This window comes from Oncorhynchus nerka, linkage group LG20 (assembly GCF_034236695.1).
Source record: "Oncorhynchus nerka isolate Pitt River linkage group LG20, Oner_Uvic_2.0, whole genome shotgun sequence".
In the NCBI taxonomy this organism is placed as follows: Eukaryota; Metazoa; Chordata; class Actinopteri; order Salmoniformes; family Salmonidae; genus Oncorhynchus; species Oncorhynchus nerka.
The window spans coordinates 48,632,353-48,652,383 of record NC_088415.1 but is presented as its reverse complement, the minus strand read 5'-3'; the positions used below and the strand labels follow the sequence as shown (position 1 = coordinate 48,652,383).

The 20,031-nt window shown below is 44.6% G+C and overlaps 1 protein-coding gene across 3 annotated transcripts in view; it reads left to right on the top strand.

Annotated features, from left to right (window-relative positions):
- LOC115101912 (agrin-like) overlaps window positions 1-20,031 on the top strand; it is a 492,981-nt gene that overhangs the window by 289,158 nt on the left and 183,792 nt on the right. For all 3 annotated transcript variants that reach the window (XM_065005557.1, XM_065005556.1, XM_065005558.1), the window contains 3 exons: window positions 9,993-10,217; window positions 11,664-11,888; window positions 15,926-16,132. In XM_065005557.1, the coding sequence (XP_064861629.1) occupies window positions 9,993-10,217; window positions 11,664-11,888; window positions 15,926-16,132 (657 nt within the window). The remainder of the gene's footprint in view (window positions 1-9,992; window positions 10,218-11,663; window positions 11,889-15,925; window positions 16,133-20,031) is intronic.

The window sequence follows — 20,031 nt, the reverse complement described above, 5'->3', positions numbered from 1 at the left end:
TATTCGGGCATGGACAATGAAAAGCTGAAATTAGCTGAGCATCCTGGCATTTAAAGTGTATTCGGGCATGGACAATGAAAAGCTGAAATGAGCATAGCATCCTGGCATTTAAAGTGTATTCGGGCATGGACAATGAAAAGCTGAAATTAGCTGAGCATCCTGGCATTTAAAGTATATTCGGGCATGGACAATGAAAAGCTGAAATGAGCATAGCATCCTGGCATTTAAAGTGTATTCGGGCATGGACAATGTGTCTGACATGGTTCAATTGTGTACATGGTTTAGAGTCCGTTGTAGTCATAGAGGTGTGTGTCTATGCCTCAGCTGAGTTTGTATTTATGATCTGTACATGAATGCCTAAATGCAGCCAAACCCCTCTGACTTGTACTGACTTTTGGTTTGCTGTTTTACTTGCAGTCAATGAATCATTCCACAACTACATTAACCATGTTTTTTAAACGCTTTTTGTGATGTGGCTCGTCTTTCTGAGGTTAGAGCAATGCGGAGATTGATCACATGTGCTGGCTTAATGGTGCACTGCTATGGGCCTGCATCTACCTTTACTCATGTTCAGGGTGGTAACAGAGAATGTGAGCAGAGTTGAGTGGTTGAAATCATCACTCCTGGATCATGTCCTTACTCCACTTCATGCTCACGGGAAAAAGAAACTCCCCGCTCCAAATTCGCTCCATTCATTAAATCACAATTTAACCAACACCGATTTATTTTTGTGACTACCTGGACCTAATCAATTGATATTTAAGTATTGAAACCAAACCACCATTAAAACATATTTAATGAAAAATATTTGAATTAACATGAAAAGGTGAATGGGAGAAACATTTTAAAATAAATAATAAAAATGGTTTATTTATTTACTGTCCTATCCTGATGGAATGGTCCCCAAACCTATTACCCTAGACACCCACCTGAGAGACCCATACACTAAGGAGAAGTCCTTATATTTTCTATCGGCCTACTGTAAGTAGCCTATGCACAATGCCAAATCAGAAAGATGAATGTGGTCAGAGACCTACTAAAGCAACACAGCCCCCTCAAGATTCTGAGCCTGCCAGGCAGGGTTGGTCCTACAAAGCCAAAGCCCCCTGATGGGAGAGCATAATATACAAGGAAATTCTTTAAGTTGCAAATGAGAACCTTGTGACGACCTTGTACCTAGCCGGTGGGGATTCCGGTGGGTTGCTCTCACCCAGGTAGTGGCAGTGCTGGCAACACGAGCTGCACTAACACTAGCTTCAGTCACACTCTGGTTGCACAAAATAATCAAAGACTGCACAGAGATGCTTAGGGAAATGGTCACAACGGGGGACCAGCATGTGTGTGTTTCAGGGGAAGGGGGTGTACCTGATCTCCATCACCTAGGACTTGACAATTTGCTCAATTTTGGAGGCCTTCTCAAACAGCTGCAACTGTATATGCATTTGTAAACTAAGTCCTTTCTTGAGTTGGGCTCTGGGATGGAACAACTGTTGAGCATCTGAGCTTATGATTGGTTGTGCGGGAAAGGGGTTGAGTGTGTATGAGTGTGTGTGTGTGTAACCCACATCTGTTGCAAAAAAAGAAACGTCCCTTTTTCATGAACCTGTCTTTCAAAGATAATTCGTAAAAATCCAAATAACTTCACAGATATTCATTGTAAAGGGTTTAAACACTTGTCCCCATGCTTGTTCAACCATAACCAATTAATGAACATGCACCTGTGGAACGGTCATTAAGACACTAACAGCTTACAGACGGTAGGCAATTAAGTTCTGAGTTATGAAAATGTAGGACACTAAAGAGTCCTTTCTACTGACTCTGAAAAAACAAAAAGAAAGATGCCCAGGGTCCCTGCTCATCTGCGTGAATGTGCCTCAGGCATGCTGCAAGGAGGCATGAGTACTGCAGATGTGGCCAGGGCAATAAATTGCAATGTCCGTACTGTGAGACGCCTAAGACAGCGCTACCGGGAGCCAGGACGGACAGCTGATCGTCCTCCGAACTTCACACCTGCAGGACAGGTACAGGATGGCAATAACACCGCCCGAGTTACACCAGGAATGCACAATCCCTCCATCAGTCCTTAGAATGGCCGCAATAGGCTGAGAGAGGCTGGACTGAGGGCTTGTAGGCCTGTTGTAAGGCAGGTCCTCACCAGACATCACCGGCAACAACGTCGCCTATGGGCACAAGCCTACCGTTGCTAGACCTGCAAAAAGTGCTCTTCACGCGGTTTTGTCTCACCAGGTGTGATGGTCGGATTCGCGCTTATCATCGAAGGAATGAGCGTTACACCGAGGCCTGTACTCTGGAGCAGGATCGATTTAGAGGTGGAGGGTCCATCATGGTCTGGGGCGGTGTGTCACAGCATCATCGGACTGGGCTTGTTGTCATTGCAGACAATCTCAACACTGTGTGTTACAGGGAAGACATCCTCCTCCCTCATGTGGTACCCTTCCTGCAGGCTCATCCTGACATGACCCTCCAGCATGACAATGCCACCAGCCATACTCCTCGTTCTGTGTGTGATTTCATGCAAGACAGGAATGTCAGTGTTCTGCCATGGCCAGCGAAGAGCCTGGATCTCAATTCCATTGAGCACGTCTGGGACCTGTTGGATCAGAGGGTGAGCGCTAGGGCCATTCCCCCTGAGAAATGTCCTGGAACTTGCAGGTGCCTTGGTGGAAGAGTGGGGTAACATCTCACAGCAAGAACTGGCAAATCTGGTGCAGTCCATGAGGAGGAGATGCACTGCAATACTTAATGGAGGTGGTGGCCACACCAGCTGGTTCCCCCCCTTTGTTCAGGCACACATTATTCAATTTCTGTTAGTCACATGTTGTGGAACTTGTTCAGTTTATGTCTCAGTTGTTGAATCTCATGTTCATACAAATATTTACACATGTTAAGTTTGCTGAAAACGCAGATGACAGTGAGAGGACATTTCTTTTTTTGTTGAGTTTAGGATGATTCACAATGAATGTTTGTCTAAATAATATTTGCTTGCCAAAAATGTTTTTTTTTTCTGTAAATTTTGGTGATAGGTAACAATCCTTTGCACGAACTACCAACATTATTATGTGTATTATTATTATTAACAATTATTATTGTTTATTGTGGAAATTTTAAAAAATCAGTGTCAGTCCAAATTTTGGACACACCTACTCATTCAAGGGATTTTCTTAATTGTTTCTATATTGTAGAATAATAGACATCAAAACATTTCAATAACACATATCATGTAGTAACCAAAAAAGTGTTGAACAAATCCCAATATAATTTATATTTCAGATTCTTCAAAGGAGCTACCCTTTGCCTTAATGACACCTTCAGACACTCTTGGCATTCTCTCAACCAGCTTCACCTGGAATGCTTTTCCAACAGTCTTGAAGGAGTTCCCACATATGCTGAGCACTTGTTGGCTGCTTTTCCTTCACTCTGTGGTCCAACTCATCCCAAACCATCTCATTTGGGTTGAGGTCGGGTGATTGTGGAGGCAAGGTCATCTGATGCAGCACTCATCACACTTGGTCAAAAAGCCCTTTACAGCCTGCAGCTGTGTTGGGTCATTGTCCTGTTGAATAACAAATTATATTCCCACTAAGTGCAAACCAGATGGGATGGCATATCACTGCAGAAGGCTGTGGTAGCCATGCTGGTTAAGTGTGCCTTGAATTCTAAATAAATCACTGACAGTGTCACCAGCAAAGCACCCCAACACCATCACACCTCTTCCATGCTTCGCGGTGGGAACCACACATGTGGAGATCATCCATTCACTTAATCTGCGTCTCACAAAGACATGGCGGTTGGAACCCAAAATCTCAAAATTGGACTCATCAGACCAAAGGACAGATTCCCACCGGTCTAATGTCCATTGCTCGTGTTTCTTGGTCCAAGCAAGTCTCTTCTTATTATTGGTGTCCTTTAAAAGTGGTTTCTTTGCAGCCATTTGACCATGGCCTGATTCACACAGTCTCCTCAGAACAGTTGATGTTGAGCTGTGTCTGTTACTTGAACTCTGTGAAGCATTTATTTGGGCTGCAATCTGAGTTTAATCAACTTGTCCTCTGCAGCAGAGGTAACTCTGGGACTTTCTTTCCTGTGGCGGTCCTCATGAGAGCCAGTTTCATCATAGCAATTGATGTTTTTTTGCGATTGCACTTGAAGAAACTTTCAAAGTTCTTAAAATGTTCCGTATTGACTGACCTTCATGTCTTAAAGTAATGATGGACTGTCATTTCTCTTTGCCTATTTGAGCTTTTATTGCCATAATATGGACTTGGTCTTTTACCAAATAAGGCTAACTTCTGTATACCACCCCTACCTTGTCACAACAAAACTGATTGGCTCAAACGGATTAAGAAGGAAACAAATTCCACAAATTAACTTTTAACAAGGCACACATGTTAATTTAAATGCATTCCAGGTGACTACCTCATAAAGCTGGTTGAGAGAATGCCAATAGTGTGCAAAGCTATCATCAAGGGAAAGGGTGTCTACTTTGAAGAATCTCACATCTAAAATATATTTTGATTTGTTTAAAACTTTTTTGGTTACTACATGATTCCATACGTGTTATTTCATTGTTGTGATGTCGTCACTATTATTTTACAATGTAGAAAACATTTTAAATAAAGAAAAGCCCTTGAATGAGTATGTGTGTCAACTTTTGACTGGTACTATATATATATTTTTTACAAGCTATATATATTGCAAATTGAGGTGAGAGTGATGGAAATGCTTTTAGACATTTGTCTGCATCTGTTCTGTGGGTGGCATTGTGTGCTCTTTTCGAAGTCCCAGTCTTTCGGGGGCCCTGGGATTCGGGGGGATGGGGGTGGTCTGCTGGTCACTGGGATGACAACCCAACTTGGGATGGGGAAGGGTTTTAGCTGGAGGAATAGTGGGGAACAATTGGAGGTTTACTTAGTAGCAATGCAAATATCATGGTGTAGTGAAATGGACACTCAATCACTATGGTACTTTTTAATGGTGAGTTGACAAACACGTATTATGATAAATATATTTGAAACTTGTATCGCATTAGGGTAAATTGTGAAATAAGTATAGCCAGTTATAATTGTAATGGCTTAGCAGATAATAAGAAAAGACAATCAGTATTTACCTGGCTAAAAGCGAAAGAATATAATATCTATTGTTTACAGGAAACTCATTCAAAAATGTTGATGAAGTTGTGTGGAAAAAGGACAATGGGGGCAAAAACTGGCAGCTTCATTAAATAGTACCGGCAAAACACCAGTCTCAACGTCAATAGTGAAGAGGCGACTCCGGGATGCTGGCCTTCTAGGCAGAGTTGCAAAGAAAAAGACATATCTCAGATTGACCAATAAAAAGAAAAGATTAAGATGTGCAAAAGAACAGACACTGGACAGAGGAACTCTGCCTAGAAGGCCAGCATCCCGGAGTCGCCTCTTCACTGTTGATGTTGAGACTGGTGTTTTGCCAGTACTATTTAATGAAGATGCCAGTTGAGGACTTGTGAGGCATCTGTTTCTCAAACTAGACACTCTAATGTACTCGTCCTCTTGCTCAGTTGTGCACCAGGGCCTCCCACTCCTTTTTATATTCTGGTTAGGGACAGTTTGCGCTGTTCTGTGTAGGGAGTAGTACACAGCCATTTGAGATCTTCAGTTTCTTGGCAATTTCTCACATGGCATAGCCTTCATTTCTCAGAAGCAGAATAGACTGACGAGTTTCAGAAGAAAGTTCTTTGTTTCTAGCCATTTTGAGCCTGTAATCGAACCCACATATGCTGATGCTCCAGATACTCAACTAGTCTAAAGAAGGCCAGTTTTATTGCTTCTTTAATCAGGACAACAGTTTTCAGCTTTGCAAACATAATTAAAAATGGGTTTTCAATTGATCAATTAGCCTTTTAAGATGATAAACTTGGATTAGCTAACACAACGTGCCATTGGAACACAGGAATGATGGTTGCTGATAATGGACCTCTGTACACCTATGTAGATATTCCATTACAAATCAGCCGTTTCCAGCTACAATAGTCATTTACAAAATTAACAATGTCTACACTGTATTTCTGATCAATTTGATGTTATTTTAATGGACAAAAATGTGCTTTTTTTTCAAAAACAAGGACATCTCTAAATGTCCCCAAACTTTTGAATGGTAGTGTATGTAATAATTGATCAACCCTACGAGCAATCCATGACTGTATTATTATGGTGGGAGATTATAATACTCTTTAAAATACCTCTATGGACCATAAAGGAAATCACACTACAAACTATCACGCACATGCACTTAAGGAAATCACGAATGACATAGATATATTGGAACTAGTGGATGTATGGAAGCTTAAATATCCTGACCTAGTGACATATACAAGGAGGATGCTCTGTCACACCCTGACCATAGTTTGCTTTGTATGTTTCTATGTTTTGGATGGTCAGGGTGTGAGCTGTGTGGGCATTCTATGTTACATGTCTAGTTTGTCTAGTTCTATGTTTGGCCTGATATGGTTCTCAATCAGAGGCAGGTGTTAGTCATTGTCTCTGATTGGGAACCATATTTAGGTAGCCTGTTTGGTGTTGGGTTTTGTGGGTGATTGTTCCTGTCTCTGTGTTTGCACCAGATAGGGCTGTTTGGTTTTTTCCCCATTTCTTGTTTTGTTAGTTTATTCATGTCTAGTGTCTATATTAAAGAACCATGAATAACCACCAAGCTGCGTTTTGGTCCGCCTCTCCTTCACCACAAGAAAACCCTTACATGCTCAATCAAGTTAGTCGTCTTGACTACTTTCTTATGTCATTCTGTCTGTAAACAAAAGTTTAAAAGTGTTGATAGGGTTGGAATGTGGTTGGACCATCAAATAATTGCCCATATATATTACTCTTACAGAATGTCCACGTGGGCGAGGATATTGGACATTTAATCAAAGCCAATGTTGGAGAATCTCATATGAAATGGAATAAAGTTGTTTTATTTGATTTGTTCCTGTAAGTATGCCTAAAGGTTGTTTGGCAAAATAACCAAATCAAAACGGAAAGCTCCTTGAACGTGGGAATATGCCAGTCCTATTGGGCCAAAGTCAATTATGGCCTCCGCTCCGCACACATACTCTGGTTGGTAATAACTGTCACCAGTTGGCCTGCTCCATTTTCAGCAACACGTCGAATTCGAACTGAAACAAAGACACATTCGTTAGCGACACCACTCCGCCATGTCTAGAAACAATTTGAAGACGAGAGAGGTAGAAAGAGAAAAAAATATGTCAAGATGTGAGGGATATGTGTGAGACTTTGATCCGACGGTACAGAAAAAAGCACTCTTCTTCCCTCTCCCAGATCCTAGACTCTCATTAAGGCGACGAGAGTCGACCCCCAAGATCCACTGAAAGAAGTGGAGCACAGTCTTCTGAGACAAACATCGCCTGAAGTGGAGGAATAAGACTTTCTTTAATTGGTGATAGGGGGGGGAGTAAAACAAGAAAGGGTACACTGAAGGTTCGTGGATTACTATATCGTAACATCCGTCCCTGAAATGAAATTCATAGACAAAGCATTGCTACAAAATAGGGATATTGGACACGGATAAACAGTATTCCAAAAGTGGCAGTGCATACGAAATGAGAGTCTCTGCGCTTGTCAGAGGAACCCCACTTCCCTGGTGCTTCGTGCTCATAGAGAGTGTTTGTTTTAATGCCTGTCATAAATATGTATCGGGGATCTTAATCTGATGGCGCTACTTTGTCGAGAACATGAGATACCAAAATACCTCCGTTGGTCCCAGACGTCCGCTAAATTAGAAGTTCCACCCACTCACATCGGCAGAATGAGTCACTGCGGAGTGGCAGTGTTGTTTATTAAGTTGCTGGAAACAAAGTTCTCTATAGGGAAATACTGCTTTCTTCTTTTCAGAAAAGTACACATTCAGGGGCTCCCCTCGGCTGCCAGAAGAAGAGCACGCTAAAAGCATATCAATTCAGATTGTATTGTGAATGCAAAATCTCCTTCAATTGGCCGACAGCAAATTAATGCAAGTTGTTTATACAGCCAGCCATCTATAACCGTCTGGGAATCCTTAGTCAGGGCTGTCAAGTAATTCTTCAGCCCAGAGTAACCCATCCACTGCACTTTTTCCATCTGCACACAAATAGGCTGACAAGCTGATGTGAAAAGGTAGTATGTGTACATTGTGTATTTAAACCTCTATGGAACTTGATTACATTGTTGTGCTACTTATGGTAGACACTGAAGCTCCCTGGCCTTTCAATGGATCTTCAACCAATGTTTCAGTCAATAAAAGACCATCGGGGTTGACATGATGATGGCTAATTGTGATAGTCGAGTCAAGAGTTCCTGCATAACCCATACACAACACTCCCCCCACCCTCAAGCACACACACACACACACACACACACACACACACACACACACACACACACACACACGTTGTTCTATCCTCATGGGGACCTAAAATGAACTTTCATTCAAAATCCTATTTTCCCTAAACCTAACCCTTCCCATAACCCTAACTTTAACCCGCAACCCTAAACGTAACTCATAACCCTAGCCTTTGTTTTTATTTTATTTTTATTTTATTTCACCTTTATTTAACCAGGTAGGCTAGTTGAGAACAAGTTCTCATTTGCAACTGCGACCTGGCCAAGATAAAGCATAGCAGCGTGAACAGACAACACAGAGTTACACATGGAGTAAACAATTAACAAGTCAATAACACAGTAGAAAAAAATGGGCAGTCTATATACAATGTGTGCAAAAGGCATGAGGAGGTAGGCGAATAATACAATTTTGCAGATTAACACTGGAGTGATAAATGATCAGATGGTCATGTACAGGTAGAGATATTGGTGTGCAAAAGAGCAGAAAAGTAAATAAATATATATATATATTTTTAAACAGTATAAAAACAGTATGGGAATGAGGTAGGTGAAAATGGGTGGGCTATTTACCAATAGACTATGTACAGCTGCAGCGATCGGTTAGCTGCTCGGATAGCTGATGTTTGAAGTTGGTGAGGGAGATAAAAGTCTCCAACTTCAGCGATTTTTGCAGTTCGTTCCAGTCACAGGCAGCAGAGTACTGGAACGAAAGGCGGCCAAATGAGGTGTTGGCTTTAGGGATGATCAGTGAGATACACCTGCTGGAGCGCGTGCTACGGATGGGTGTTGCCATCGTGACCAGTGAACTGAGATAAGGCGGAGCTTTACCTAGCATGGACTTGTAGATGACCTGGAGCCAGTGGGTCTGGCGACGAATATGTAGCGAGGGCCAGGCGACTAGAGCATACAAGTCGCAGTGGTGGGTGGTATAAGGTGCTTTGGTGACAAAACGGATGGCACTGTGATAGACTGCATCCAGTTTGCTGAGTAGAGTGTTGGAAGCCATTTTGTAGATGACATCGCCGAAGTCGAGGATCGGTAGGATAGTCAGTTTTACTAGGGTAAGCTTGGCGGCGTGGGTGAAGGAGGCTTTGTTGCGGAATAGAAAGCCGACTCTTGATTTGATTTTCGATTGGAGATGTTTGATGTGAGTCTGGAAGGAGAGTTTGCAGTCTAGCCAGACACCTAGGTACTTATAGATGTCCACATATTCAAGGTCGGAACCATCCAGGGTGGTGATGCTAGTCGGGCATGCGGGTGCAGGCAGCGATCGGTTGAAAAGCATGCATTTGGTTTTACTCGCGTTTAAGAGCAGTTGGAGGCCACGGAAGGAGTGCTGTATGGCATTGAAGCTCGTTTCAAGGTTTGTCCTCATCGGGATGTGAGAAATGTCCCTACGAGGGAGAGTTTTCCTTGTTTAACTATCCTTATGGGGACTTTTGGGGATTTTAGGTCCGCACAAAGGTAGAAGAACCCCCCCACACATACACACACATACACACACACATACACACACACACATACACACACACACACACACACACACACACACACACACAAACCCTAATACCTACAGTACCTCTGTCTTCTCCCTCCCTGCAGCCCTGGAGGACCCGTGCAGTGAGGTGACCTGCAGCTACGGCAGCACCTGCATCCAGTCATCGGACTCCTTGTCGGCCAAGTGCATGTGCCCGCTGAGCTGCGACGGTAAGCCCGAGCAGGTGGTGTGTGGCAGTGACGGCCAAGACTACCGCAACGAGTGCGAGCTCTACAAGCAAGCCTGCCACACCCAGAAGAACTTCCGCCTGCAGCACCAGGGATACTGCAGTGAGTCCCCTCGTATACTTCTCCTCTACCCTCCCTCCCTCTCCCTCCTTTCTTTTGTTCTTTTTTGCTTATTTTTTTATTTCGCTCTCTCTTCACATCCCGCTGGAATTTCATTGTATCTCTCTGACATCATGTGACTACTTTTCAAATTCATAGCTTTTTTTTCTTCATGCCAACTCTTCCAGCTGTGTGGATTATTCACTGTCGACAAACAAAGCCACTTGTTTTTAGAGCTAGCCATTTTGAGAGTTGTTTTGTGTCACCCGCTGTTTGTTTTGGTAGTTTTCTCCTGAGGACGTCTGACTTCGAGACATTTGCGCCGAGAGAAAGAGCCATATAGAGCTAACCAGACAAACTAGCGTCCACAAAAGTGAGACCCTGAGACACTACAAAATGGAGTCTCAGGCCCCCAGAGGACGGCTCAAATATATATCCATTCAAAGCCGGTGAGACCAGGTTCCATGTTGCCTTACCCCTAGGGGGAGGCCTGGGTTCTCAGGAGAGCTGGCCCGGTGGGCCCCTAAATCTTCCTGAGCGATTCTGTCCAAGCTTTGGCTGTCTCACCTGGCTCGCCAGTGTCAGACACATGGTGATGCTTTATATATACAGCTGGGGCTAGGCTAGCTAGCACCTCCACTGTCTGTATATCTAATTGCCTCATCGGGGGTGGGTGGGGGCTCGACAGCAGAGTGCAGGAATCCTGGAAGCCGTTCTGGTTTGTTAATGGGAGATAATGGTTTTTGCAAATGGGATAATAGCTGGGCTTGTGTTGCATCATTGCATTTCTGGCGTCAGGTATTTTTGCAAAAAAAAAAACAGAGTTGGTAATGGTCTTTATATACTCCTGTGTTAGCGATTCCAATGTGCTAATATACACAATCCCTACAATCCCTGACCTTGGCAATGTGTTGCTGGCATTGGCCCTGTTGTTGTCCGGCCTGCCCCGCCCGAGCTGTGGAAGTCAAGCTACCATTGTCACTTTTGTGTTCCTGTTATCGCTCTTTGTTTCTCGAGCCAGGGCCTTTTCTCTCCCTTTCCCTCTCTTTCCCTTTCTCTCTCTCTCCGTCCTTTTGGTCTCATCCTCCTCGGTGGTGTTTCGAATGAATTGCTCGCAGCTTGGCAGTGTTTTAATGTGGCGCAGAGGTACATAAATCCTTTGTGTCCCCTTGCTCTATACAAGACTGTGTAGAGAGATGAGACGAAGTTGAGCAGGCAAACAGCTTCTATTTCAATAAGCATCTCCCCAGTTCTATTATGATTACAGTTGATATGGCCACCAGCGCCAGCTGCCAGCCTGTCGTCCTCTTAGATCCATGGGCTTCTTGGCTTTCCACTTTGTCTTTCCAGGGCAGCCTGTGTTGATAGCAGGCCTATCTCCAGCATATCCCTGGTGATGGATAACCATGTCCTACCACTAACCTCTCTCTTTCTCTCCCCTGTTTATAGACCCCTGCAAAGACAGCGAGAACAGTCTGAATGTGGCGTGCCGGGTGGAGCCACGTACCCGCCAGCCCCTGACCTTTGCCCCCCCGGAGTCCTGCCCACCTGTCAATGAGCCACTGTGCGCCAGTGACAGCCAGACGTACGAGAGCGAGTGCCATATGACGAGGACGGGCATGCAGAAGGGCATTGAACTCAGGAAGATCCACCCGGGCAGCTGCAAGAAACAAGGTGAGCCAGCACGTTCATGCACGCACACACAAACTGCACTGCCTTGACCGATAGATAACTTACCATGTTCTTTACGGGCTGTGTTGTGTTACATGCATGACACCAGATGGTTTGCTTGATAAGAGCTCACAAAGGCTTTTCTGGGCCTTCTGCACTGTCAGGTTTACTGCACAGTCAGGTTTACAGTAGATCAAATCCAATTTTATTTGTCACGTGCCAAATATAACAGTGAAATGTTTACTTACAATCCCTTAACCAACAATGCAGATTTAAGAAAAATAAATGTTAAGAAAGTATTTACCAAAATAAACTGTAAAAAAATGTTTTTTATTTAAATTAAGGAGCAACAATAAAATAACACTAGTTGGGCTTTACACAGGGGGTACCGGTACAAAGTCAATGTGTGGGGGCAGAGATGATCGTCCAGGTATCCATTTGATTAGCTGTTCAGGAGTCTTATGGCTTGGGTGTAGAAGCTGTTGAGCCTTTTGTACCTAGACTTGGCACTCCGGTACCACTTGCCGTGCGGTAGCAAGGAGAACAGTCTATGACTAGGCTGGCTGGAGTCTTTACCAATTTTTAGGGCTTTCCTCTGACACCGCCTGGTATTGAGGTCCTGGATGGCAGGAAGCTTGGTCCCAGTGATGTACTGGGCCGTACCCACTACCCTCTGTAGTGCCTTGCGGTCGGAGGCCGAGCAATTGCCATAACAGGCGGTCATGCAACTAGTCAGGATGCTCTTAATGGTGCGGCTGTTAAACTTTTTGAGGATCTGAGGACCCATGCCAAATATTTTCAGTTTCCTGAGGGGGAATAGGAATTGTCGTGATCTTTTTCACGACTGTCTTGCTGTGTTTGGACTATGATAGTTTGTTGGTGATGTGGATACCAAGAAACCTGAAGCTCTCAACCCGCTCCACTACAGCCCCGTCGATGAGAATGGCGGTGTGCTCTGTCCTCCTTTTCCTGTAGTCCACAATCATCTCCTTTGTCTTGATCACATTTATGGAGAGGTTGTTGTCCTGGCACCACACTGCCAGGTCTCTGACCTCCTCCCTATAGGCTGTCTCATCGTTGTCAGTGATCAGGCCTACTACTGATGTGTAGTTGGAGTCGTGCTTGGCCATACAGTCATGGGTGAACAGGGAGTACAGGAGCAGACTGAGCATGCACCCCTGAGGGGCCCCCGTGTTGAGGATCAACGTGGCAGATGTGTTGTTACCTACCCTTACCACCTGGGTTGTGGCTCATCAGGAAGTCCAGGATCCAGGTGCAGAGGGAGGTGTTTAGTCCCAGGGTCCTTAGCTTAGTAATGAGCTTTGAGAGCATTATGGTGTTGAACGCTGAGCTGTAGTCAACGAATAGTATTCTCTTGTAGGTGTTCCTTTTGTCCAGGTGGGAAAGGGCAACGTAGAGTGCAATAGATATGTGGATCTGTTGGGGTGGTATACAAATTGGAGTGGGTGTAAGGTTTCTGGGATAATGGTGTTGATGTGAGCCATGACCAGCCTTTCCGTAGTCATTTAGGCAGGTTAGCCTGGTGTTCTTGGGTACTGTGACTATAGTGGTCTGCTTGAAACATGTTGGTATTACAGACTCGGTCAGGGATAGGTTGAAAATGTGAAGACACTTGCCAGTTGGTCAGCGCATGCTCGGAGTACACATCCTGGTTATCCGTCTGGCCCTGTGGCCTTGTGAATGTTGACCTGTTTAAAGCTCTTACTCACATCGGCTACGGAGATTGTGATCACACAGTCATCCGGAACAGCTGATGCACTCATGCATGCTTCAGTGTTGCTTTCCTTTTGAAGCGAGCATAGAGGTTATTTAGCTCGTCTGGTATGCTCGTGTCACTGTGCTTCCTTTTGTAGTCCGTAATAGTTTGCATGCCCTGCCACATCCAACGAGCATCGGAGCCGGTGTAGTGCGATTCGATCTTTGTCATGTATTGACGCTTTGCCTGTTTGATGGTTTGAAGGATGGCATAGCGGGATTTCTTATCAACATCCGGGTTAGTGTCTCGCTCCTTGAAAGCACCAGCTCTACTCTTTAGCCCAGGCAGATTACAGGCAGATGTTGCCTGTAATCTATGGCTTCTGGCTGGGGGTACGTACCGTCACTGTGGGGCTGATGTCAACAATGCACTTATTGATGAAGCCAGTGACTGATGTGCCATCTCAATACCATCTGAATAATCCCAGAACATATTCCAGTCTGTGCTAGCAAAACACTCCTGTAGCTTAGAATCTGCATCATCTGACCACTTCCTTATTGAGCGAGTCACTGGTACTTCCTGCTATAGTTTTTGCTTGTAAGCAGGAGGATAGAATTTGCCAAATGGGGGGGGCGAGGGAAAGCTTTGTAGGCGTCTCTGTGAGTGGAGTAAAGATGGTCTAGGGTTTTTTTCCCTCTGGTTGCACATGTAACATGCTGGTAGAAATTAGGTAAAAATGGATTTAAGTTTCTCTGCATTAAAGTCCTCGGCCACTAGGAGCACTGCCTCTGGATGAGCATTTTCCTGTTTGCTTATGGCCTTATACAGCTCGTTGAGAGCCATCTTAGTGCCAGGATCAGTTTGTGGTGGTAAATAGACAGGTAAAAAGTGTGGTCAACAGCTTATCATGAGATACTCTACCTCAGGCAAGCAAAACCTTGAGACTTCCTTAATTTTAGATTTCGTGCACCAGCTGTTGTTTACAAATAGACACGTACCACCACCCCTTGTCTTACCGGAGGCAGCTGTTCTGTCTTGCTGATGGACCGAAAACCCAGCCAGATGTATGATATCCATGTCGTCGTTAAGCCATGACTCGGTGAAACATAAGATACTACAGTTTTTAATGTCCCGTTGGTAGGATAGTCTTGATCGAAGCTCATCCATTTTATTATCCAATGATTGCACATTGGCTAATAGGACTGATGGTAAAGGTAGATTACACACTCGCTGTCAGATCCTTACAAGGCAATCTCCATCTCTTCTTCATGTGAATGACAGGGATTTGGGCCTTGTTGATTGTCTGAACTAAATCCTTTGCGTCCGACTCGTTAAAGAAAAAATCTTCATCCAGTTCGAGGTGAGTAATCACTGTCCTGATATCCAGAAGCTCTTTCGGTCTTAAGAGAGGGTGGCAGAAACATTATGTACAAAATAAATTACAAATAACCCAAAAAAACACACACAATAGCCCGTTAAACGTCAGCCATCTCTTCCGGCGCCATCATCATCATAGATGATACCGATCTGGAGTAATCCAATGTTCCTGTTGTGTGATAGGGGCTTCAGTAGACCACCGTGTCTGTAGCTTTTCTGCTCTCACCTCCACACATCTGAGACTCCCCATGGAGTTAAAGACATAGGCTCATGGTGTGATGCACTCTACTACACACAACTGTGGTTTTGTGCTTCAAATAATTCTCAGTTTCTGCCCTGCAACACACCGACTCTCTTTTGTCAGCAATATTTTGTAGTCAAGCTTGAGTACAGATAAAGACCGCTATTATGTGGATACATATGGGACTTCAACTTCTCAGTAGAAGCCTAGCACTGTGTGTTCCTGTGAATTTATTTAGTTCTCGATCAAGTTAACAGGAACCCATTCTCTATCTGTCTTTTACTGAAGTGAAATGGATAGGCATAATACTTTTTAGTTTTCTAAAAAGAAAATGTATTTCAACAGTCATTTCATTTGGAATGTAGATCAATGACATCATACGGTACGTCCCTCTAATGTTCGACTCCCAAAGAGGGCAGCTCCGTAATTAGGTTCCAGTATAGCATGACCACTTTACAGGAAAGAGAAAGAGAGGAATTGAATTAATGTACACATTTGATCCAGTGATAGAGAACATAATGAATTTGAGCTCTGAATGCGTCTCAACCTTCTCTAAGATTGCCTCGATTCGTCGACTGATTTGCTGCATCACATTTCAAGTCACATTTTATTTTAAGTCCATTATTACAACGTCTCAACATGCTTTACAGAGGAAAATTAAACATTAAAAACGAGAAACAACCATGTCCCTCGTCCATTTTGCAGAGATGTGCAAGGTGGAGTGCAAGTTCAATGGCGTGTGCCAGGTGGAACGTCTAGGCGTGCGCTGCTCCTGCGAGCCTATCCAGTGCGATGGGACCTACAAGCCGCTGTGCGGCAAAGACGGACGCAGCTACGCCAACGACTGTGAGCGGCGACGGGCCGAGTGCCTGGCTAAAGCCCACATCCCCGTCAAGCAGCAAGGCCCGTGTGGTGAGTCAGGTCCTCTAGGAGCGGGGGTAAAGGGGAGAAGCCTCTTGCCTTTCTCTCTCTGTCTCCCTCTGGTTGGCTCCTCCTGTCCTGTGTACGTACTGTATGTGTGTTTGTTCTGTCTGTCTCTTGACTTGTCAGTAGTGTGCGGTGGGAGGTGAGGTGAAAAAGCGAAAAGACAGGAAGTTACTATGACCACCACGTTTCCCTTCATCCCCCATCTACCTCATGCCCGTCACGCTCCGCCATCACGTGACACATGAAACACAACAGCCTTCATGTTTCGTTCATGTCCTCCTACCTCCCCGGTAGTGCCAGTCTTCCACTTCAATGGTTTCTCTCTCTCTCTTCACAACACTAAGTTTTGTCTTGCCTGTCTGTCTCCGTCGGTCTCTTTTTTGTCTGTGCGGCTTCCTTTTTAAACAGGTATTCTTTCTATTTCAGTGCGTCTGTCTGTATTTGTCCGTGTGACATCTGCCGCTGTTCGGGACACACCCCTCACTTCAGCAGGGGAGAGTTCAACCTTTGACCTCTGGTGGACAGTGACCACTTGGGGGGTCAGAGACTCTCCTCCAATTGGACTAAACAGGGGTGGTTGTCTTTCTCCTTTCTCTTCCTCTTTCTCTTTTCTCTTTCTTTTAGTTTTTCCCTTTCTCACTCTCTCTCTCTCTCTATAACGGAGTAGTACGTTCTCTCTCCCAACACTCCACCTTTGGAGTCTCTCCTCCTCCACTTGTCGCTCCTCTGTGCACCCTCCTTGCAGCCCTACTGTGTCTGCGGGAGGAAGAAAGCATCCGTTCGTGTGGTTGGGGAACTCCTCTTCTTCCCAGTGCTGTGTTTTGTTGTGTTAACCCCTTTCCCATCTCCCAACCCCCTTTCCCCCCTTTTCCCTCAACCCTCAGCCTATGATGGTACCCTGCTACCCTAGCATGGCAGAGCGCATGTAGACCCCACCCCCGCCCTATGCCCAACCTCTCTCTTGCCACCCGGGCACTGACTTTAGCTATGCCAAATGCCTATACAGTGGGGAGAACAAGTATTTGATACACTGCCAATTTTGCAGGTTTTCCTACTTACAAAGCATGTAGACGTCTGTAATTTTTATCATAGGTACACTTCAACTGTGAGAGACGGAATCTAAAACAAAAATCCAGAAAATCATATTGTGTGATTTTTAAGTAATTAATTTGCATTTTATTGCATGACATAAGTATTTTATCACCTACCAACCAGTAAGAATTCCAGCTCTCACAGACCTGTTAGTTTTTCTTTAAGAAGCCCTCCTGTTCTCCACTCATTACCTGTATTAACTGCACATGTTTGAACTCGTTATCTGTATAAAAGACACACTCAATCAAACAGACTCCAACCTCTCCACAGTGGCCAAGACCAGAGAACTGTGTAAGGACATCAGGGATACAATTGTAGAGCTGCACAAGGCTGGGATGGGCTACAGGACAATAGGCAGGCAGCTTGGTGAGAAGGCAACAACTGTTGGCGCAATTATTAGTAAATCGAAGAAGTTCAAGATGACGGTCAATCACCCTCGGTCTGGGGCTCCATGCAAGATCTCACCTCGTGGGGCATCAATGATCATGAGGAAGGTGAGGGATCAGCCCAGAACTACACATCAGGACCTGGTCAATGACCTGAAGAGAGCTGGGACCACAGTCTCAAAGAAAACCATTAGTAACACACTACGCTGTCATGGATTAAAATCCTGCAGCGCACGCAGGGTCCCCCTGCTCAAGCCAGCACATGTCCCGGCCCGTTTGAAGTTTGCCAATGACCATCTGGATGATCCAGAGGAGGAATGGGAGAAGGTCATGTGGTCTGATGAGACAAAAATATAGCTTTTTGGTTTAAACTCCACTCACCGTGTTTGGAGGAAGAAGAAGGATGAGTACAAACCCAAGAACACCATCCCAACCGTGAAGCATGGAGGTGGAAACCTCATTTTTTTGGGGATGCTTTTCTGCAAAGGGGACAGGACGACTGCACCGTATTGAGGGGAGGATGGATGGGGCCATGTATTGCGAGATCTTGGCCAACAACCTCCTTCCCTCAGTAAGAGCATTGAAGATGGGTCGCGGCTGGGTCTTCCAGCATGACAACGACTCGAAACACACAGCCAGGGCAACTAAGGAGTGGCTCCGTAAGAAGCATCTCAAGGTCCTGGAGTGGCCTAGCCAGTCTCCAGACCTGAGCCCAATAGAAAATCTTTGGAGGGAGCTGAAAGTCCGTATTGCCCAGCGACAGCCCCAAAACCTGAAGAATCTGGAGAAGGTCTGCATGGAGGAGTGGGCCAAAATCCCTGCTGCAGTGTGTGAAAACCTGGTCTAGAACTACAGGAAATGTATGATCTCTGTAATTGCAAACAAAGGTTTCTGTACCAAGTATTAAGTTACTTTTCTGATGTATCAAATACTTATGTCATGCAATAAAATGCTAATTAATTACTTAAGAATCATACAATGCGATTTTCTGGATTTTTGTTTTAGATTCCGTCTCTCACAGTTGAAGTGTACCTATGATAAAAATTACAGACCTCTACATGCTTTGTAAGTAGGAAAACCTGCAAAACCGGCAGTGTATCAAATACTTGTTCTCCCCACTGTAAGTGCCTGCTGACTAGGTCTCTCAACTTCTTCATATAATCAATTAACTATATGTAGAATTAGATCAGCGGTGGGCAAACTATACCGCTGTGAAGGCCATCCGGCACAGATGCAGGCTTTTGCTCCTGCCAAGCAGTAACACACCCGATTCAGCAAATCAAAGCCTTGATCGAAAACTACGATGAGTTGATTTTGTAGAACGATGGGTGTGTTACTGCTTGGCCAGAGTAAAAACCTGCACCCACCGTGGTTCTCACAGGGTATAGATAGCCTACCCCTGATGTAGAGTGTCTGTGTTCGATAGAAGAGCTAAATGCGCGACCACAGTTGTGGTTCTCCTCAGACAGATATCTCTATCTCACTCTGGTTGGTTATCTGAATATGAAGTTGTACTCGGCGAGGTAACGTTGAAGCTTCACAGTATCATGGTGCAACTCATTAGCATATTTTTTTCTCATCTCTTCCTCTGTCTTTTTTGTCACGCATAAATTAACATGTGAAATGTCTGCGGTGCTTATGTTTTTTTTATTTTTTTTTATTTAATTATTTCTGACAAAGTAAATGGTCACCGTTCTTTTCGTCGTATTGTAGCCGGTCGCGAGTTACAGTACGTTTTTCAATGCGTTTCTATTGACATTTGCATATTTGCTTGATGACATGATGAGATTTAGATTTAAATCTCCTTTCAGATTTAATTCAACATCAAAAGGAGAGGAGTGAGGTGCCGAGGCTGTTGGCTTAGTTGTGGGAGTAGTATGTGTGAGAGGGTGTGTGTGTGTGTGTATGTTTGGTTTTGTGTGTGTAGGCTTCTTTGTGTGTGTGTGTGTGTGTGTGTGTGTGTGCAGCTGTTTTGTATGTGACAGTGTCTGTGCCTAAATGGCCTCCTTGTCACGAAGCGATCAATAGCACAGTCAGAGGACAGGTTACAGTTACAGCTGTGCCACGCGGCATGCAGCAAAGGACACACTATCTCTCATCACTGTGACCGTGGCAGCCATTGTACTTCCATCCTAACCACAACACACACACTCCACAAAGGAGCTTGAGTCATCCTTACTGGGCCAAACCACATGCCACCTCTGGGAACCACAGTCCCCTGCTAACTTCAATGGCAGTCTAAAACATACTTAAAATCACTTACTGTACATCAGAAGTAGTGATCGCAAGTACACACACACAGTGCAGAAGTGAAGGTCCCTGCTGTCCTTTTTCATCTATAGTCCTCCCATCCAGCTGCTGTTCTGGCATTCCTGGTGTGTGTACAGTCTTCTACATGCATCCCAA